The 22,232-nt window shown below is 46.7% G+C and overlaps 2 protein-coding genes across 4 annotated transcripts in view; both read right to left on the reverse strand.

Moving 5' to 3' along the window:
• Positions 1 to 1,392: 1,392 nt before the first annotated feature.
• otx1 (orthodenticle homeobox 1) lies at positions 1,393 to 3,733 on the reverse strand. 2 transcript variants are annotated; one of them, XM_056292085.1, is made up of 3 exons: positions 3,637 to 3,733; positions 3,094 to 3,245; positions 1,393 to 2,151 (listed from the first exon to the last, which is right to left on the reverse strand). In XM_056292085.1, exons 1-3 carry the CDS (start codon positions 3,731 to 3,733, stop codon positions 1,393 to 1,395), a joined length of 1,008 nt encoding a protein of 335 aa, XP_056148060.1. The 2 variants fall into 2 exon arrangements, with proteins under 2 accessions (XP_056148060.1, XP_056148058.1); XM_056292083.1 differs by having other exon boundaries at positions 3,094 to 3,248; positions 3,616 to 3,733.
• A 6,421-nt stretch (positions 3,734 to 10,154) lies between these two features.
• Positions 10,155 to 22,232, reverse strand: part of ehbp1 (EH domain binding protein 1) — a 256,601-nt gene continuing 244,523 nt past the window's right edge. For both annotated transcript variants that reach the window (XM_056292313.1, XM_056292312.1), the window contains exons 22-24: positions 22,061 to 22,134; positions 11,933 to 12,047; positions 10,155 to 11,406 (exon numbers count right to left, since the gene is read on the reverse strand). In XM_056292313.1, the coding sequence (XP_056148288.1) occupies positions 11,316 to 11,406; positions 11,933 to 12,047; positions 22,061 to 22,134 (280 nt within the window). In that variant the 3' untranslated portion in view covers positions 10,155 to 11,315. The remainder of the gene's footprint in view (positions 11,407 to 11,932; positions 12,048 to 22,060; positions 22,135 to 22,232) is intronic.

Genomic DNA, 22,232 nt, shown 5'->3' on the forward strand with positions numbered 1-22,232 from the left:
ATTAAACTGGTTAGTACTCTCGCAAAAATGTTAATGCGGGTTTACACGCGTTCCCGGCTCGTATTAATTATGTGACTCATTTGCATTTACCCCGTTTTACGTGGTTTAGTGGGGGGTGGGGGGCAGCTTTCAAAACAAAACACAAAAAAAGAAAAAAGAAAAAAAAGAAAGTGTGACCGGTACAAACGGGAAAACACAAATTGAAGTTGTTAATTTCCTCGCGTCGCCTACTTGCGTGGATAAGGGCTCAGCTTGACGTGCTGGTACGGATCGAATCGGGTGAAAGACAGAATCCACTGTGGAGGAATAGTTAACGGATCTTTATTGGATGAACATGTATGTATGTAAGGGCGGCCGCCTTAGGATACATTCAACATTTCACTGTCATTTGGGAACTTGGGGGGGGGGGACATAAAAACATAAAAACACCCAAACATTCCCTCAAAATGATTTGGATATCAAGTCAAGTGCTGTTAAAATATGTCCAATACAATGCCCCGAGTTAGGTCTGTTTTAAATGTATAGGCTATTACTTTTGAATAATATCTGGAAATATATGTAACCTGATATTTCTGCTTCTGTATTTAGATTTTAGTCCCCCTCCCTCGAGACATTTGTTTATGTATTTGTTGCTCCGAGGAAAAAAAAACAACATATGTAAAACGTACTTTTTATGGCCAATTCGTTTTCTTTGGAATATTTGGGAAGAATTACATACAGGTATTTTTTTTTTCAAAGTCGTAATAAACAATTTCAAATTCAGAAACACCAACTAAACGTGGTCATTGTAACTGACCCAAATACATATTTACATATTTCAGCTCCTCGACGTAAGCTGACTAAAATCTCTTTCATCCTAAAATAACCAGATGTCAGAAATAAAAACTGTACACGAGCTGATCGGGTTGGAGGTAAAGAGCGCGCGGGGGCAGACACTTCCTGTATTCCTCTCCATGCCGGCCGAGCCGGAGCCAGAAAGCTGGTGGTCAATTGGGTTTAGTTAAAACAACATTTGCGGGGGGGGGGGGGGGGGGAGACAGTCTTATAGCGACTAAAAGGTCATCCAGGAAGCATATTCAGACCAATTCTTCATTGTCAACAAAGGAAGCCTTCCACTTGATCAAGTCTTCATGTTTTCTCACCAATGGGAGCTGAATTGTTTGTTTTTTATTATTATTATTACCATTATTATTTTTTGGATGAAAACAAGTGGGGGTGGGGTGGGGGTCCAGTTGCTAAGCGGTCCCTCTACTTCAGTATACTTAATGGTTCAGAAACTTTTGTCTTTTAAAAACAAGCAATACACTAATAGGGTTCAGGGGGGGAAAAAAGATAAAAAGGGTGCACAGAAGGTAGGAGAGTAGGGAGAGAGAGGGGGGGAAAAAAGCCTGATCACAAGACTTGGAACCTCCAGGAGGCCTGGTCTTTGTAGTCCAAGCAGTCTGTGGCATTAAAGTTGAGTTTCCAAGAGGAGGCTGCAGTCTGCTCTTTGTAATCCAGGCAGTCAGAGGAGTTGAAGGCCAGGCCGGAGCTGCCATAGGCCTGGTGATGGTGGTGGTGATGGTGGTGGTGGCCAGATGACTGGCTGATGTGGTGGTGCGGGTGGCCTGACATGGAGGAGGCCGTCATTGGGCTGAGCTGGTGCGGATGGTGGTGGGAGTGCATGGGGGTCAGGTAGGAGCCACAGTCTACACCGCTGAAGTAGGAGCTGGAGTGGGCGGGGTAGCCCTGGCCGTAGCCTGGCGTCTGGTTGTAGGACATGGGGTAGGAGGCGGCGGCAGCCGCCGCGGCTGAGCCCGACACAGAGCGTTGCATACAGGAGGCATTGGATGGGGGTCCGGGCTCAGGGAGAGGGGCCACGGCAGGTGCCGGGGCGTTGCCAGGGGAGATGGCGGGGCTCCAGATAGAGGACACGGTACTGATGGAGGTAGAGGTGCTGCTTAGGACAGCCGGCCCCGTGTGGTTGGTAGAGGAAGAGGAGGACGAGGAAGAGCCCGTGCTGGAGACGGCGGGAGGGGTGAACTGGCCGCTGCTCTCCGACCCCGTGCTCTCCCTGGCCGGGGAAGACTTCTTCTTGGCAGGCCTGGCTTTGGCACTGCTGCCACTCTGCTGCTGCTGGCGGCACTTGGCCCTTCGGTTCTTGAACCACACCTAGAATGAAAACATAAGCAGCCAGGAGTTATCAGCCACACACACCGGCAACCTCAATTTTATACCAGAGAAAAGAATATGTAGAAAAAGATACTCCCAGGACATTTGGGAGTACATTATGGATGAAAATTGAGGGTTATTAGCCATCAAGGTTCATTTCCACCCTGGCCCCTTGGCTTGAACCAGCTAGGGTCTAATTTCATACCTGGTAGACGGTGCTAAGATAACAGGCTATTGGGTTTCTCCACACAGTGGGGTAACCCTAGAGCGCACAGAGGGCAGGATCACGTTTAGCATTTTGTTTCACACACACATTCTGAGAATAACTCAGCCCGTGAGGGGGAAAGCCTTGCTTTGGTTTTCCCCCCTTCACCTCCGTTCAAGAGTGGCGCTTGTTAAAGAGGTTGTGGTGAGGAAGTGTTAGTTGTTTGTGTTTGCGGGGATAGTTTAGTCTCCGTCGGCTCCCTCGCTCCAGATCACATTTCAAAGCGTTCAGTTACATGACATGAAATAATAATTGGTTTGATCAGTGAGTTCATGTGGAAACGTTGCTTTTCCACATAGATTTGGCGAAGGGCAGGAGCCCACAAACGTGTGAAAACGTGTGACGGTTAATCTTCATAGTAACAGACTTGCAGTGTTATTGATGAGAGGTTCAGTGTGGGTATAGTAGGATGCCTGATGAATGTGGCGGGACATCACTGCCTAGATAGCCTGCAACTGAAATTAAAGTCTGATCAAACTGGCTTCACCATCGAGTGAGGGCCGCCGATGAAGTACTGAGGTCACCGTGGTGGGGGAATGGAGGACACTGATACAGGGAGGCACCCCATGCCATGTCCAGATAAAATCCTTCGTCAACCAGCTACACGTTTGAGATACAATAAGTACATCATAGCAACAAGGTTGATTTGGGTTTTGCTTTGTTTTTTGTTAAATCACCTGGACCCTGGACTCCGGCAGGTTGATTTTCAGCGCCACCTCCTCACGCATGAATATATCCGGGTACCGGGTCTTGGCGAACAGAGCCTCCAGGATGTCCAGCTGAGAGCGCGTAAAAGTAGTCCGCTCCCGACGCTGTTTCCTCGGCGTCGCTTAAAAAAAGAAAAAAAAGAAAAAAAAGCACGTCATTAATATATTTTCCACTGGGATTAGTCTCGCAAAAGTTCTCTGACATTTTTCCCCCCTTTCCTTTGAATTTTAGGTAGGCCTGCTTGCTAAATTAGCACAGTTCAACACTCCTAAACAACACAGGAGGAAGAAATCTAGTTTACTCGAACATATTTGGAGCCAGGAGCAGTAGAATCACATTTCTATTTTACCCTGTTGCCTTGTAAGCTAACACACACACACACACACACACACATACATAGCGATCTGTGTCTCAACAAGGGCTCTGTGTGTGTGTGTGTGTGTGTGTGTGTGTGTGTGTGTGTGTTTGGTGGTGGACAGGTGGGGAGGCCCGGGGCAGTGTGACAGCCGTACCTGGGTAGCCCACCGACGGGTGCAGCAGGTCCATGGCGGCGCCGCTGAGCCCCAGGCCGTTCATGCCGTAGGGGGGCTGTTTGAGGTATGACATCATGCTAGAGGCAGGCCCGGCTCCCCCCAGATCTCGCCAATAGTCCGATTTCTCCCGATGTTGCAGCTTGACGGAAGAAGGGGGCAAGCCACGACACAAGTCACTGAGAAGAGGAAAGGAGGGGGGAAAAAAAACACACACACACGTTGGCCTAACTTGTCGAGTGTTGATAAATTTGATGGGGGGGGGGCGTCGAAACTATGTGTGCGACCTTATATAGTCAAGCGACAGCTCCTGTGGTGTGTTTTGGTTTTAAAAATCGCAATAAAAACGACAATTATTATTATAACCGGACTTTGGCGTTTCATTGCGACATTTCATCGACTGAAGCCCATATTTAAATATATATATGAGTGTGTGTGTGGGCGCGCGCGCGCGTGTGTGTAAGTGGGCTTCGTCAAATCGTTCAAATCTCCAGTCACTTCCTCTAATTCATATATTTTCGGGATTACGGAGCACAACGCTAAATATAAAGTTCATACAGGCCTAAAGTGATTTGATTGGAGTTCTGAATAATTGTTCAACATGGTGTTCCTATTACAAGCCGACTTGTGGATCACCAGTCCCCTTCCTATTTTCATCTCTTTCTCAGTGATAACTGACGAAAAGAAGGTGAAGTTGAGGCCTCTGAGTGAAGCAGTGTTTAACGCAGGGTGCATCGGGCAGCACAGGCCCAGGCTCCCTCCGGTGAGCCGATACACTCCTGTTTTATTTATATCGACCCGCAAGCCTACACACACACACACACACACACACACACACACACACACACACACACACACACACACACGAAACCGGCTGTGGATGTGAAGTCCTCCTTTAAGGATTAACGCTTTTAAAACTATCCCCCCCCCCCTGCAGTTGTCGGAACAGTTTAGCGTCCTCTCTCTGCTCCAAACGCTGTTTTTAACGCGACGGTTTTTCACAATAAAAACACCCTCCGCGAAGGCCGAGGCTCCCCGCGCGCGCGCGTGAAACCGACAGAAAGAAATAAGGGAGCATATGCGGATGATGTAAGGATGACATAAATTAACATTTTAATTATTTAGGCCTGAAGGTTTTTTCCACGTCCGAATCACGTGACCTCAGAGACACCAAAAGTAAAAAAAGAGCGAAAACTTGACGCATCTTTGAAAGATTTGGGTTCGATTCCTCAAAATAAATAAAAAAAAACGACAAATCAAATAGTTTATCCAACTAAGATCTTTTTTTAGTGGTCAGGCTATACGCAACCCTCCTGCCTGCAGTCGCAGCATATAGTCTGTATAGTAAACAGCAGGGCAAAGTTCGCCTGTTAATTTACAGCGAGGGCCGACTCCATCATTTAGTTTCTGTAAGAAGCCATTCGGGCAAAATGAATTGAAAAACGGATTCGTTTCATTGAATTTAACTTTGTTTTTTGTTGAAATCGCCTGAACAACACCCCGAATAATTTGGGGCTTTTAACATGGAAATGTGGTCGTCCATTAAGAAGTGGAGATGCTATCTGAGCCCTTGCTGAGCCAACCCACACCCCGGCCGGGTTCCCCACCACATCTGCAGCCCCACAACACTGACGACGGGTTAAAAAAAGAAAAAAAGAGAAAAAGGCGAGACCTTCGTGCAAATGAACTCAATTAGAATTTAGATTAGACCTCATGGGAGAGAGCATTTCAGAAGGGTACTTATCAGCAAAATAAATTAACCACAAAAAAAAAACATAACACCGGCTCTCCAATTATCTACGAAGTGGCTGAGACGTTTTTTAGGGGCGCCGGTTGCTCTCCGACACCGCTCGTTACGGCCTGGGATAGAAATGTGAGTATCATCTACATTTGAGTTAAGACGCCTCGGTTTATTTAATTTAACTAAGCCGCAGTCCTCGTCACGTGCAACAATTAATTTCAAGCATATCTGCAGCGACGGGGGTGAAGTGAAACGCGCACGCCGCGGTAGTCAAGCTCAGTCTGCAGGGAACAGGACGTGTAAATAACTGCGAGTTACGGCGCCGCTGAGCTAACCGGCGTGTGCAAGTTTCCCCACAGACGCGAACTTAAACTGGTTATGGAAATCATAACATTGCCGTCCAGACGCAGGTCGAAGGGAAATAAGTACACAAAAGAACAGTAAAAAAAAACACACACACACATGGGAGTCTTTGTGAGCACTACGAGGAGTCCAACACACCTTTTTCACTTCCTTCCGTCTTCCCGAAGATCTGTTCCGCCCGGGAGCGCGAGGAGCGGCCAGAGCGTGTAAAGTTATCCAGCAATGGAGGAAGTCTGCGGGGCAGCCCGCTCGCGGAAGACCAAGCAGAGCGCCAAACGCAGCGGCATTACGGAGACATGGATGTGGGCGTTAGAACCGAACACGTGTCGCCGCCGCCGCCACCTCCTCGCTCCGCTGTTGTTGTTGTTGTTGTTGTTGTTGTGGTCGCCAAACGTTTCCGGGTTTTTAAAACCAAATATAAATCAAACTCGTTCGCCTGGGCTCGACTTCGCGCGCGTCTTGTCACCGCGTTCAGGTGATTGCTAATGTAAGACGGATGGAGATTGATCACCTTCTTCCAACCCTGCCCCTCTATGAGCGTGGGACACCTGCAGATCCGCCTACTCGGTCCAATCACCGCCCGTCTTTCCGCCGACGGACGGCGGAGACCACCAATCGGAGTGCGGGCCCGGCAACGGAGCCCCTCCCCTCCGCCGTGCCCAGGACGAGAGAAACCACGGAGAGATTTTTTAAAAAAGATGAAAATATCTCGCAGGCCTGCAGAAAAGTGGTTCAAAGTGTGCAGGCCTGCTGTAACTTATAAAAGCTTTTAGGTTAAACGTGGAGGCGAAATTATACGTTTATAAATACGAACGGATTTAACGCGCGGATTACACAAATTCAAAAGAACGGACGATCCTGGAAACGTTATTTTAACTGTTGTGCGGCTCAAACCCCCCAAAGAAATCCTTGATAACGCCACTGGATGGATGTTTCCATCGCAGAGGAAGTTTCTCTTTTCTTCGTGTGTATTCACATAAAAACAGGCGCACAAATTTACCTCTCTGATTATTTATTCGCAGCTGCAAAACCGGGGGCCAAATAGATAAAAGAATTAACACGCTTTATATAAAAATAAGACTAATACATAAATTGAGTAACATTCGAGCAAAATTGTTCTTTTTGATTCTTTTTTAAAAAAAAACAAAACAAAAAAACATGTGGTCGAGCAGGATTTTCAGTGATTAAGGATGATGTGTTTGTTGAAAGGGTTTCAACATTCACCCCCCCAGTCGATGTCACCGTTATTTCCTCCGTGAGTTTCTTCACCTGATATTTTCACAGAACGTGTGAGAAAATCTCTCAGAAAGAAAACGTGACAATCACATGGAAAATAAAGTTAAATTTCATCCATTTTAATTTTTACTTTAACCCGCGCCTCATGAATATTAATGAGGCCTAATCCCCATTTAGAATTACATTTGAGGACGGTCGACGTAAAGTTTAATAAGGATGGACCCCCAAATTCACCGGGAAGGAAACGTGGAAGGAATCCACGGAAAACCTGAGCTGATCCAAGACGGGGGAGAGAAAACATGACAAAGAAATGAAATCAACACATGGGGCTAAATGAGAAGTGCGGTCACTGAATCAAACGACCCCCTCTTCTCCCCCCCCCCCCCATACACACTCGCACGCGCGCACGCGCGCGCAAAAATCTCACTTTTTGCACATAAAGGAGGCCAACAAAACGCGCTAGCAGCGTGATGGAGGGCGCGCTGTCGCCTAACTGTTTGTCAAAGGGTCGCGGAGATGCGCGGGGGACGTTAATAAGGCCTGGCTCGGCTCCTTTGTGCGTTTCACTAAATCAACTCCTTCTAAATGAGGCCTGAGCTGAAAGCGAGCTAATGTTCAAAGCAAGAGACCGCCGCGGGAAGAAAGTACATTTTTACTTATGTGGGCTGTGGCCAATCCGAGTGAAGGAGAGGCTTTGCCTGGCCTGCGCAGCTTTAAAGTCATCGACGAGAGCAGCAACTCTCAGTGAGAACCTTACACCAAGCTGCACACACATCAATGGTCGGCGGACGATGAAGGAACAAAGTTACTTGGGAGGTTTTTCTTCTTCCTCTTCCTCCTCTTCTGTCAAAAGGCTGTGTGCGCATAGTGATGCTGCAGCCCGGTTAGGCCCCATTCTCTCACAAGGAAAGTAGAAACAGTCAGGGGGCCAAGGCCTTTACTATTGGGGCAGACTCTGGACGAAATTCCATCACCCTTCCCTCCACCTAGTGAATTATGCAAAAAAGAAAAAAAAAGAAAAAAGAAAAGCTATTCAACAAATATGTATGGCACTCCCAACACAAAAGAGACACGTTATTGTGACAGTTCCCCACCATTTCTTGTTTTTTTTTTGATGCTCTCGATGTGACTAAGACCCCGAGATAAACCCAGAACAAGTATCAAGTTATCAAGTTGCACCAACCTTTTGTAATAAGAGTATTTTGTCTAATCCCAAATTGCAGTCGAATTTGCCTTAATGCTGAGCTGGTAAAGCCCAGGATTAGGGAGCGAGGAGAGGAGAGGAGGGGGAAAAGTTGTGTCCCTTTAGCCGGCAGGATTGGAGCGGGACCCGCGGATGTTGTCGGGCGCTTATTAAAACGATGATGCATAAAATGCGATACCGCTGTGAGATCGAGCCCCGTCCGAGAGGCTGAGGCTGTGCGTCCCTCAGGTATATTACGGTGGGTTTCGACGCAGGGAGGATCTTCAGCGGCCGACCACTGCTCGTGAGCACCTGCGAGGTGAGGCCACGAGACAAAGTGTCCCCAGCCACAGCGCGCGGGAGATAATCCACAGCAGCGCGAGGACTCCCCAGCAACACGCGCAGCGCAGCGCCAAAGAGCGGCTTTTACGCAGCGCGCCGCCCGCCTTCACTGCGGATCAGGCTGCTCCGCATTTTACCCGCCATCCGCGGCAGGGCTGCCTGCGTCCTGGGGAAGTTCGACAGGACCTTTTTCTTTTTAAACCAAAACCAAAAAAAAAAAAAAACCCGACCCGGTGTGACGCTACCGAGGTAAGGTATGCTTCTTTTCCGTCGTATGATTTTTTTGCACACCTGAATAAAAAAAGGAATATTTCAAATCGCTCTCTTCTCACTAATCACATAATTAGCGTCTGTAGATGAACACCCTGGATAATTGGGCCTCAAAATAAATCATCATTGAAGCTCAATTGGTCATTATACAAGCGTCAGATAAGGCGGGAAATAAATGTAGCGAATTTAACACATTGGTTTATTAAAATAATATACCTCAATGGGAAGTGATGGATTTTTTTTTAAAGATAAACTGCGGGGGGGAGGGGGTAATTTTTTTTTTTATCAAGTTGCTTATGAATAAATTTGTCCGAACAAAATTATCTATCCAGCCTTCATAGGAGACGCGCGGGACAAATCGTGCGTAAAAAAAAAATCAATGTGTTTAAATTCATCGGTAGGAGATAAGTGTTGAAATAATTCGTTCTTGGTCATTTCGGGGCCCGACGTCTTCCCATTCAGATCTCTCTCTCTCTCTCTCACACACACACACACACACACACACACACACTCCGCGCAGGCTGCAGCCGCGACGCATAGCGCACCGTGCACCCCAGCCGCAGCCTCCTGACACCGGACTCGGGGATTTGTTAAGGCAGCAAACAAGCGTCCTTCACCGGGCTGTAATCGTCCGTGAGCGCCATTAGACGCGCGCTTCATCCGTCAGATTATAGCGAGAGCGTGATAAGTTTGCGGTGCAACGCCAGCTAAGACAAAGCGCCTTGGGGGACGTAATATGGATGTACAGTGGGTCCCAAGCAGAGAAGCGATCAGCAAATTAATGTGAAAGTATCAGAAAGGCCAGGGAGGACGTCTGCTGTCAAAACCCATTTCCCTCATTCCCCTCACCGGGGACGGAGCAGCCCCCTCTCCACTACTGCGCCCAACGGGCCGAGGGAAAAACAGCTGCTCCCTACAAAGTGGTTCCTCTAATCTTCCTCGGAGGAACCGGCCCGGCTCGGCGACCCCACCCCCCCCAAAAAAACAAACCGCGCAAATTGTAATTTATGAACACGCATAAACCACAGGGGGATTGAACGGAGCGCCGAATCATAATAAAGCGCCGCTAAAGCGGCTCACGTGACTTGTTTTTTTTGGGTTTTTTTTGTGGGATGTTGTTGTTGTGACTTTATTGAAATTAGGTGTGATCTTATGGAAAAAATACAACTGATACACACACATTTAAATTACCTGCAGTATATAGCTTATGCACAATTTAATACATGCGTCACAGGTTTAAATCCCATAGGTTGGCCGACAAGCCAACACGCTGGTGAAACAAATAAGCAGGCCTCCATGAGACGAAGTCCAACACAGAGGAGACCACCTCCTGCAAAACACACACCAGACACTTCTGCTGGAGTAGGAAAGCATGAGGGCTTTATTGAAGACTTGGGTTATTATGACACTGGAATAAATAAACAGGTAAAAATGTTCACACGTAAAGACAAGCTGCACAACATGTGGAAGTATGAGACGCCGCACAGCAAAGTGTATTTTCTCTTCTCTTCAGTAGACAATAAATAGAAACGGAGGTCTCGAGCGAAATGCGCGGGTATGGTGGCTCACTGAAAAGCAGCTCTTTAAAGGACAAACGGCAATAAATAATATCTATCTTTGCTTTCGACTGCATTCATCCCAGGGGGGGGGGGATTTGGGGAAGCTATCGGCTGAAAACACACGACGTTATAGAGTTTAATACACGAGCTCTCCCCCCCTCCCCCCGCTCTCTTGCTGTCGAGCTCAGCCACCTCCAAAGGTGTTTGGTAAAGAAGGAGTAGAAGAAGTACTATGAGAGTTAAAATTGTGAACGGTAGTGTGTCCCCCCCCTTAAGATATTTTACAAGTAAAAACTTTTGAAGTACTTAAAAAGATACAATACACAATCAAGTAACGAACTTAGCTCGAGACATCTGATATAATAGCGACTCCCATTTTTTTCCTTCCTTTTCTTTTTTTTCCATATAACTCCAATTACAGGACAATACATGTCTGCTCAACATGAGAGAATATTCTCCAATAAGACGACTTTGTGCTGTACCTTGACCTCATTTCATCTCGACACGTAAAAACATTCGCACAAAGTGTGTGTGTTGTGTGTGTGTGAGTGTGTGTGCGTCTGCAGTAAACAGCTGTTAAACTCAGACATCATTGATACATGCCAGAGTCCTGACTGGCCTGAAGCCTCTCTGTTAGCTCTTGCACACTTCTATCGCTCATACATATTTATATTACATACAAGTACCCTCACTGGTAAAGCAAAACAAAAAACAAAAATAAAAAATATATTTATATAAGTGGGACAGTTTCTATAAACTTGGTGCAAGGCATTGCAGGGCCCATTAAGCCGTGTCTCTTGGTTTACTTATACCAAAAAAAACCCCCAACCGGATAGGAAAAAAATGTGATACAAATATGTAGTATCATCACTATGAAATATAATAACAATAATAACAATAATAATACAATTCTGTTATCGGCTACATTTATTGGTTGGTTGTCTCTTTTGTGTTGAAATGACAATAATCACTGAAGGACACACTTCTCCTCTTTCTTGGTCATCTTGCCTTTGTTCTGCTCCAGCGTCCTCTCCAGGTGCTCGTCCTCCTCCTCAGCTCTGCAGAGGGCAAAGGTCAAAGAGTCAGAGAGGGGATATGGGGGGGATGGGGGTTACAGGGATGACAGGTACGCCGTGCCACAGCAACCGTCGCTGTGCCACCTGTGGAGTGGCCTAGCGCCAGGGCTCTGACCTTTCACCTGCCTGGCACCCCGTTGGCAGACGGAGCCACCAATCTGGAAAGGATCCCGCATAGCTCCGCCCATGCAGGTGTGCCACTACCACCATGCGCAATGAGTGACTGCAGGTTGGCTGGAACGCAACGCGCCCTGCACTGTGTTTTTCACTACGGTTTAGTCTACCGTTTCTTGGAGATGTCTGGATTTATAAAAATACTCAGTGGACTTGTGTGTAAAAAATGTTTTTTTAAATAAAAAAGGAGAAAAAGAAGAAAATAGGATGGTGGGTATCCATTCTGACAAACACTTTTTCCTGGGGACATTTTTTTTTAACTCAACTTTTCTGTGCTGAAGATTATTTTAAACATCCTTTTTGAATGCTATGAAAGGTGAATGGAGGAGCTTACTGTTTCTCCTGGGCATCCAGGTCCCGGACCAGTGCATCCCGTTTGTTGACCAGTATGACCAGTTCATCTAGCAGCAGCTGTTCCCGTCTCTTCTGGGCCTCCGTCTTCTGCCAATCTGTAACAACACCAGAGAGAAAACACAAACTGGTTGAGACTGGGATCCAGGCTGGGGACTTAGTACAGGGCCGGTGGGGTCAAATATTGGTGGAGTTCACTCTCATCCAGACTCTTCAATTACCTACTGTCAGGAAGTTCTTCCACAATCTGAAGAATCATATTTGGCTGGTAAAAGTCTTTGAAAGTGGCTGACGAATTGTGGGAATCAATCAGACACCGAGGAGAGGATGGGAAAGTTATCCACTTAAGTTTCTAGTTTGTGAGCTGGGATGGAGCTTGAAAACATTCGACAGAACAACTACACAACTAGAGAGGAGCTAGACAATAGTTATAGAGATGGCATTTAAACGCTGAACAGGACAACTTGGCCACCCTGAAATCGTCGCGTGTTTTCCCAAAGCCCTGAACAACCTGTTCTGCTAAACAAGCGCTGCAAATAAACGCAAAGTGACTGCGAGCTGTGGGACAGCTGGGTTAAGGGCTGTGCAGGTCTTTACCAGGGCAGGAGACACCGTATGAAGACAACCAGGTCCTCCTGGAGGACTGCGAGCCTTCAAAAAATACGGACGAGTCGTCAGGACAGGGAACAAGTCCTATGCCTCAGCAGGCGCTCAGAGGAGCTTCAGATCATTCAATTAATGAATGACTCCTCAGACACATGGACGTGTCAAACTTAGGAGGAGCCCCCCCCCCCACACACACAGTTTGGGACAAGTTCACCTTGATGTAAAGCTATTTCACTGTCACAACTTGGAGATGCGGCTTTTCCAATGCAAAGAATAAGTACCCAATTTTTGGGCTTATGTTAGAAACCTACATGTCAGCATGCTAAGTCATCTGTACTGCAGGATCTGTGTGTGTGTGCGTGTGTGTGCGTGCGTGTTTGTATTCATTATTGGCATTATCGACCTCAGCAAATACACTTGAAGGATATGCTGTGTAAATCTGCAGTCTTATGACTCCCACTGGTATATATAAACAGTTTGCTAATTGGTTTATTAAGAAAATATAATGTGTCCACTTTGGAAAAAATGTCGATATCTGAAATATTGTGGACAGCAGCTTTAAAACATTTGACGAGTCTATCTGTCAAGACATCCTTTTACTATTACACAGGTCACAATACTAACCCCATGACATGATCATTCATTGAAGGCCTTTATTTTCAAGTAGCTGCTATCTTGTTTTGGAATCATCATCTGTATGCATCAATACTAAATACCAAATTAGAAATGGATATTACCAATGATTTAGGAGTCAATATCAAGTAAAATAAGGACACATCATTAAACACCTTCCTTGGTTAAATAAACAAACAGACCAACAAACAAACAGTGAAGCCTCTATGGGTCGGACTGAGGGGCCCCCTGACTCCTGTAATTCAGTTCTCCGGGGTCTTTCCAGGAAGGGGCCCCACAGGGCCCAGTTGGGACCCCAGTCCAAATCCCCACAGCCTCTCTCCAGGAGAAGACCCTGCCCACAGGAGAGACCTCCCTCCTCCTGGGTCTCAAATATCCGCCTGGCGACCCAGCTTCAGACACCCCCCCCATTAAGTAATGAATGTTCCTCTGAAAAATGATATCATGTGATATCATCACAACACGTTTTATATGCTGGTTTGTGAGTGTGTTTTAAGGTACAACAGTGAGTTCAGAGTTTAACATGATCTCACCTAACCCACTTATACCTCCCTTTTTAGCCAGTTCTATAATGTGTAATTAAAACATTTTCAACCCCCCACCTTAAAAAGTACTGAAACTTAAGGCTTGTGAAAGCGTTTCTTTTAAAATATTTTATATGGAAAAAAGAAAAAGAAAAAAAGAATAAGACCACTAAAAGATACAGCCCACTAATGAATGCAGCACAAAAGTCTTACAGCAATGACTCCATACTAAATATGGGGCCAAAAAACAAAACAAAAACTCAACGAAACTGTGGGTGTGCATTACATACTACGGGGTAGAATTTACAACATAATTATGCACGATATCTTTAAAATGTTAAAAGTTAAAAATGCAGAGCATAGAGCAAAAAAGTCTGGACACCCCCTCCACACACACACACACACACACACACACACACACACACACACACACACACACACACACACACACACACACACACACACACACACACACACACACACACACACACACTCTTCCTTGTACAAAGGTGTAATCTCCGTAGTCCAAACAGAGGCAGGAGGAGGTAAAGCCGTTCTGTGACGCGGAGCGAGAAAAGCTTCCCTCACCGGGCCCGGTTGTTAGGACGGGCCCGCTACGTCCCGCAGAGAATTCAAACAGAATCCTGCGCCACTTTTGGGGTGTGTAGGCAACGCTTAACTTCAACCCTCTATCAATATTTAACCTCCTATTGATTCCAGAAGAAAAGCAGGTTGTTAAATGTCAGTTCCAAAATAAGCATTGCTTTATTAAAAATAAATATTTCCCCCCTTGTTGGGTCAAATTGTGGCAGTTGGGCTGTGTGTGTGTGTGTGTGTGTGTGTGTGTGTGTGTGTGTGTGTGTGTGTGTGTGTGTGTGTGTGTGTGTGTGTGTGTGTGTGTGTCCTGCTGGGCCCTGCATGTTTGTCCTGAAAGGTCTGCGCTCACTTCACTGGCTCCGGTCGTCCCTTTGAAGTCGACCACAGAGCGAAATGAACACAGTCCTAATATTTGGTTCTTCCCCTCCTCTCACTCTCACTCTCTCTCCCTCTCTCTCTCTTTTTCTTTCCTTCCCTCAATCTCTTTTCTCTCTCAGGGAACCAAATTACTCTCCTCTTCAGCGAGCCGTGCCATTAGCCTTTGTAGAGGAGAGGACTAATACTTCAAATATGCCAAATATGTCCAAAACTGCTTTTGATGATTTTTTTTCTCTCCCCCAACTAGACAAGAGTAAAGCAGGCAGCCAGAGAATATGAACAAGCCAGTTGTACTGGTCTGAAGTCAAATCATCACAGAATAAAATAAAAAAAGAAGAGAAGTTATGAATCAGGGAAATCACACTGGATGCCGTGGCGAGTCATTAACTTCAGCGGATTGCAGAGGCGGGAATGTATGGCACATCCATGCCTCCCATGCCTAGGCTATCCCGCCCACAAGGGGAGGGCACCAGCCTCAGAAAAGGACGAAAAAAAGAAAAAGAAAAAAGAACAAACATTCCAATAACAGAGAGGCTGGTAAAAAAAACAAAAAACTTTTACCCCCCCCACCCCCTTATTCGCTCTCCCTCCCTCATCCCAAACACATCCAAGCCAAAAAGCTAAAGTACTGCACGACCAGGGGGCTGCCGCGGGGGTAAGCTCTCTGCCTGTCAATCACACGATGCCGAGTCCCGCCCCTCTCATTAGGAAGGTAAACAATAAAGAGGGCCGATGAAAGACGTGACCAGGCAACACCAGAGCAGGCTGGGTAACCAGACACCCATGGAAGAGGAGGAGAAAGGGAAAAAAAAACCCCTTCAAAAACCAAAATGCAGCCACTCACTGAAGCCACTGCCTCCCCTCCGATGAAAAAAGGGAGGAGAGAGAGGGAGAGAAGAAAGAGAGGAGGGAGGGAAGTAGACGGGCCTAGTGCAAAGCGTGTATGCAATCCTTTTGGATTACCCCTTCTCCCTCTCTCTCTGGATCCTCAGTGATCACGTTGAAACTCGGTGGGTACTTATTCAGATAACCCGGGCCGTGCACGCCAATGGTAACCATGTGAGTCTGCACAAGGCACACAAGAATGCGCTGGTTCAAATCCCCATGAACCCCTCCCTGCCCGGCCTCTCCAATGCTAAATTTATTCAAGAGTGTAGTCCAACTGGTCCAAAGCCCCGAGAGAGTGAGCAAGAGAGAGAGAGAGAGAGAGAGAGAGAGAGAGAGAGAGAGAGAGAGAGAGAGAGAGAGAGAGAGAGAGAGAGAGAGAAATGCATGCATTACCCATCTCTCTCACACTCATTTACGCAAACATATATACACACACACACACACACACACACACACACACACACAAACATAGTTTTTCACTAAGCAACTTCAGAGCGCAGGATCCACTGCTCAATATCAAACTTGAGAGAAAACATTTCCCAGAATCCTTAGCGACTTTTCAGACTATTGGGGCCAATCTGTGACCCCCCCCCCTCTGGCTCGCTCTCTCTTTGTGCGTCTTTCTCTCTTGTTTCTGTGGCATGGTCCCTGAGAGCTGGTTTTGGCCAGGGGCCAAGCGGAGTCAAGAGACAAAGAGTCATCCGAGGAGGAGGAAGTTGATAGGGGGCAAAGATGGCCGACAAATAACCTCCAGAAAAAGGTTGGTGTAAGAGTGGATTGGCCGGAGGGACGCTCTCACTGTGATTGGTTGTTTCGCTGTCAGGCAACTGATGACGCTCTGGGCACTGGGTTAAGGTGAGTGGTTAAGGTTAGGGTTAGGGTGAGGGTTAGCCAATCAGAGGCATGCGAACCCTTTCGTCCCTCCGGCTAATCCACTCTAGCACCAACACTCCGCTAACCAACCACCAACCTTTACTTCGCTTCTCTGTAACTGTCATTACGGTCAAAACAATGTCAACAACACAAGTGGGCTGATTTAGCCAAATAAGAAAATAAATAAAGCGGCTCTGGTATCACGTGCTAGTAAAGACTTTTTTCTTGAATATGATGAATACTGAAGTCGTCTTTGGGAAGGGAGGGTCCATTCACCTTTAGGATTTTAATCAGCAGGAAAGCTGCAGGGGGATCCATCTCTGACTGGGTTTTATCCGAGGCCAGTGGTACGTGACCTTACGGGCAGCAGACATAACCTCTCTCCAACCCTCAACACAGGCTGAAGACAACCACATACTGGCCATCTTTAAACAATGGTGATGCATTTTTCAGTGTGCACTCGAAAATGAAAGTGCCAAAAACTTAAACATGAAATTGTAAATGCAGCAGGAATGCACCTCTGAAAATGATCCAAAACAAAAACACACCATCATTGCAGCTAACTTTCCATTTGCAAATGGCATTTATTTTTTACCAAATACGCATGCTGGTAAAATGGCAGAAAAGAATGAATGACCAGAAAGACTGAAGGTGTTTGCTGTCCTTTGACTCTCTCAACCCAACATATCTTATTATTGTTATTATCAGTATTATTATGGAGAAAGTGCATATAAAATAAACTATAACAGGTCCGCCTAAGAGGTTGCTGTACCTGCTCTAACATATGCTGCTATAACAGGTATAGTCATAATTTAGTGACATTAAAAATACTTTTGTTCAAAGAATCTAAAAAAATGGTATGAATGCTGAAGAGATGAGACAAATATTTTGAGAAGTTTAATTTGAGCATGAAAAGAAGTCCTTTATATTAATAGTTTTGTTTATACCCACATCCGGCTTCCCACCCGCAGACACAGCCAATTGTGTCTGTAGGGATGCCCGACCAAGCCAGAGGTAACACGAGGATTCGAACCGGTGATCCCCGTGTTGGTAGGCAACCGAATAGACCACCACGCCACCCGGACGCCCCCTTTATTAATAGTTACCCTTGTTTTCTTGCACCTATAAACTCCAAATTAACTCCAACTTCAGGATGGGGAAAAGCCTCATGAGTACGGCACTGCAAAAGACATACCTTAACAAAAAAAAAAGTTTTTGCCTAAATTCACCCCAAACCAGACTCAGACAACGAGGGGGAGCTAAGACACGTGTTATCGGCTGTTCCAGTCAACTAGCAACCCTGAAAGAGTTAGCGACATCATCAAAAGACGTCCATGTGATGGGATTCCACACTGAACCTAATCAATCAGGGTCTGTAGTGCACCGCCCTGATGTGTAACAAAGCCCAAATAGATTTACAAATGGGGCGGGTGGGGCGTTGGAGGAGCAGAGGGGTGGGGGTTGTTGAAGGAGGGGTGTGAGAGGGGAGGGATAAGCTCCTGCATAGGATTACATATTGATTTTAAACATATAAAAAAGCTTATCATATCAAACCGTAGCAGGAAAAACTCTGGGACCCGGCTATGCATAAATCCCTTTTAGACGAGAGAGAGCGTCCACTTTGAGACGCACATGCAAGACACAAACACACACACACACACACACACACACACACACACACACACACACACAAAAGCCCTTGAATGGAGCCAAGAAAGTGTGTGTGTGTGAGTGAGTGAGTGAGTGAGTGAGTGAGCACGTGCGTGCGTGTTAGTGTACATAGGTGTGAATTGGTAAGCAGATAAAGAGGCCATAGAGGATCAAATTTTGCGGTGGGGAGATGAGAGCATGGCATACAGATGGCATTTCCCTGCCTGGCATCACACCAAGGAGGTACAAGAAAGCTGTTCTCACCTAGCATGCTCATAAACATCATCAACACCTGCCCCACACCCTCACAGACCCCAACCCTCTTTCTGCTCTGGCAGAATTTTTGTGCACCTATTCTTTCACAGCAAAGAATATTTGTAAAATAATACTACATATACACAAGTTGAACCATTTTTAATCATTTGGAACACCTGCAAAAAAAGAAAAGAAAAGAAAAATAAAGTAAAATGCCGACTTGAGCAGAATGACGACTTCAAAGTCCACTTCAGTGGACTGTTCCTTTTAAGAAGCTTCCCCTCACCGTTCCTCTCATTCTGAATCCTCTTTCAACCTCAAAGTACACTGTCCGTTTTCCTCCAATCCTCTCATCTCCTCTTGTGTGTCTGAGTGCCGCTGTGCTGCCTGGCACCAGGCAGAAATGTGCAAGTGGAAAACAACGTCTCAATTCACAGTTACTTCACTCTGGATTCAGCGCTCTGGAAGACCAGAGCTCCACCAGGAGACACAGAGAGAGGTATGTGTGGAAAACAAACAAACTTGCAGTTGATACATGTGGAGCTGACTGCTAGGGATCATTTCTGGTCTCATCTTAAGTAGACCCAATCACCTTTGTTGTCTTTTTGTGAGTCTTGCATGACGGCGGCCATGTTGATTTACACTTACTTGGCTTACTGTAAGAAAGCTGCATGGGGGGAAGTGATAACTTTGCAACGCAAACATGAGAGGAGACAATAGTAGTGGCCTCAGCCAGTTTGCTGTGGCTAGCAGGTTCCCGGCTACTGTGTGTGTGTGTGCGTGTGTGTGTGTGAGAGACTGAGATGCCTGGCATGCCAACTCAGTGTTTGCAAGAGGAAGCCTGGATAATTACTGTACATGTGTTGTATCAGTAGAAATATGTGTATGCAAAGTACTCAAGTACGAAATAGTGGGGTGTCCAGGTAGTGTAGTGGTCTATTCTGTTACCTACCAACACAGGGATTGCTGGTTCGAATCCCCGTGTTACCTCAGGCTTGGTCAGGCATCCCTACAGACACAATTGACCGTGTCTGCGGGTGGGAAGCGGGATGTGGGTATGTGTCATGGTTGCTGCACTAGTGCGTCCTCTGGCCGGTCGGGGCACATGTTCAGGGGGGAGGTGGAAGTGCTACGTCCCCCTGGTGAAACTCCTCTCTGTCAGGTGAAAAGAAGTGGCTGGCGACTCCACATGTATCAGTGGAGGCATGTGGTAGTCCGCAGCCCTCCTCGGATCGGCAGAGGGGGTGGAGCAGCGACCGGGATGGTTCGGAAGCGTGGGGTAATCGGCCAAGTACAGTTGGGGAGAAAAAGGGGGAAAAATATAAAACAATAAAACATTTTAAAAAAGTACGAAATAGTGAAAATGAGGGACACGTGACATCCCATCCAATACCTGTAAACACATGCAAAAGAGTATGAGTACACACATCCACCCAAATGCTATGTGCTCAAGCATACACAAACATGCATGCAGACACACACATGCATGCACACACACACATGGAGGTCTCTAACACACATGAATCTACTACTATAGATACACATCCACAAATATGCGTGCACAGAAATGGATGTATGCACGCAAAAATGCAAACGGCCACACTCAGAAAGATAGGTCAACGAACACAGACTCAGGCACACACTCCAACAAGAATGCACACGCTCGTGCGCGCACACACAGCTCCATTCCCAGCAGCTCAGAACTATCTGCGGCAGGCTACAGAAAGGTAGAGCCTGTGAATGTTAAGTGCTTCCCTTAGGGAGGAAAATAAGGCCAGCTGATAAGTTAGTCACCGGCAAATCCAACAAGCCCACATGAAGGCAGAGAGGACCGCCGTAACACACCACCCACCACCTCACACACTATCGCTCTGCTCTCTCTGCTCCCCCTTTGCTGGCTGGCACATGTGCACACATGCAAGCATATGTACGTGCACGCACGCACGCACGCATGCACGCACGCACACACACACACACACACACACACACACAAGGAGGTGGGCATACTGTGTGTGTATAAACAATGAGCACACATACAAATGCAAAAGTAAAGATGTTGTGCAGCAGTGACAGTGTATGGGCCCAGACACACTGCACACAGAAAAAAACCCCAAATCCAGATAGATGAAAATACAGGTGCACATGCACACACACACTTCTTGAAACTCTTATGCATGACGTAGACACATGAAAATGCAAGTATATCTATTCCGTTGGCCTTTGTGGTTGCACGCCCAGCTTATGTCAAGAGGGTTTTTGTACTGAAACACTAAAGCAACACACAACCCCAGGCAGACATATGCACAATGACGCAACTGCAGGCAAACTGTACCATCAAACACACACACACACACACACACACACACACACACACACACACACACACACACACACACACACACACACACACACACACACACACACACAAACACTCATGCCAGAAAATGTGAAGGCCTCCCATTTGAACCAAGAGTGACGGATACACAGCAGCTCAATAGAAATAAATAAATAACAACAATGCAGCACAGACAGAACAAATCAAGCTGCGGAGCAGACGGTGTGCCTGTCTGTAGCTCGCCACTCCTTTTCTCCCACTCGGCTAGGCATGTCTGCACCTCTCTCAGGCTCCGCCAGCCCGGCCTGCCCCTTTCCCGCTAATTACAATTGATTTATTATGGACCGAGTAGCTTATCAGGTGCCCGGTAAAATTACCATGGGCGTCCAAGGGCTGTGAGGGAGGGAGTGGGGGGGTCAATGTCGAATGGCAAAATCAATTAGCATTGATTGGTGAAAGGTTCATTTTGCCAAAGAGGACGCAGTCGAAAGGGATTAAACTTCCTTGGCCCCCTGACAACTTTGATACGACACAATGGCTGCTTTTCTGACTGTGGTATAGCTAACAAGCTTTCAATAATATCGCCGCATCACCCCCCCTCCCCCCTCTTCAGTGTCGGTGTGGCTAAATTTCAAATCAGGCATCGGTTATTCAGGTATGGCGAGGAGATAGATAGCATTGATCAAGTATCAGAGGCTGAAATCCCCCTCACAACCTCGCATCTTAATCCTCATCAAGAACCTGCCGCAGAATTCAAATCATGCTGCTTCAGGGCAAAAAGAAAACAAGTACGTGAGACATCTCTGCTCCCCGACCGCGACCGTACCCACACCCACACATCCACGCTTCTCACTGTAGCTGTGCCCCCGTATCATTACGGGGGGGAAATTCTACTAGCCAATAACGTGTGGATGTAAAGTAACCTGCTTTTCTACACTCTGGCCGGCAACCAGACATCAACCCAGACATTTTCACCCCCCCCTCCCCCAAAACCGCGACGTTCACTGGCACAACTGGCCAGTCATTTAGCCAACTGCTAGGATAATAATGTTCCCCCGCTGCAATCAAAACCTAATCTGTCTTGTCACCTGGATTGCATTTGTACTCAGAAACACGATACAGCAGCATACTGCTGCTCCAAAACGTAACCCGACTGATTTCATCTCTACCAGGGGGCTCGCTGTGCCAAAACACAATTCAATTTACCAAACGCTCACAATGTCCCTCGCCGACTCGTTTGCTGAAATAATCATGAAACGCTCAAACGTCATCTTGCCTCGGACCTGCCTATTCCTAACCCCACTCCCCTCCACAGGTGTTTGTGTGTGTGTGTGTGTGTGTTTGTGTGTGTGTGTGTGTGTAGGTATCTCACCTTCGATGGCGAGCATCGCCCTCAGCTCTCTGTTCAGCAGTTCGAAGCGCCTCTCCAGATCATGCTCCTTCTCCCTGTGGCAAGTTAGGTGGTGTGGGAGAGAAACAGAAACACACACACACACACACACACACACAAACAAAACAAAGTTCATCAATATGTTAATGACTAA

The sequence above is a fragment of the Lampris incognitus genome, chromosome 13 (assembly GCF_029633865.1).
Source record: "Lampris incognitus isolate fLamInc1 chromosome 13, fLamInc1.hap2, whole genome shotgun sequence".
In the NCBI taxonomy this organism is placed as follows: domain Eukaryota; kingdom Metazoa; phylum Chordata; class Actinopteri; order Lampriformes; family Lampridae; genus Lampris; species Lampris incognitus.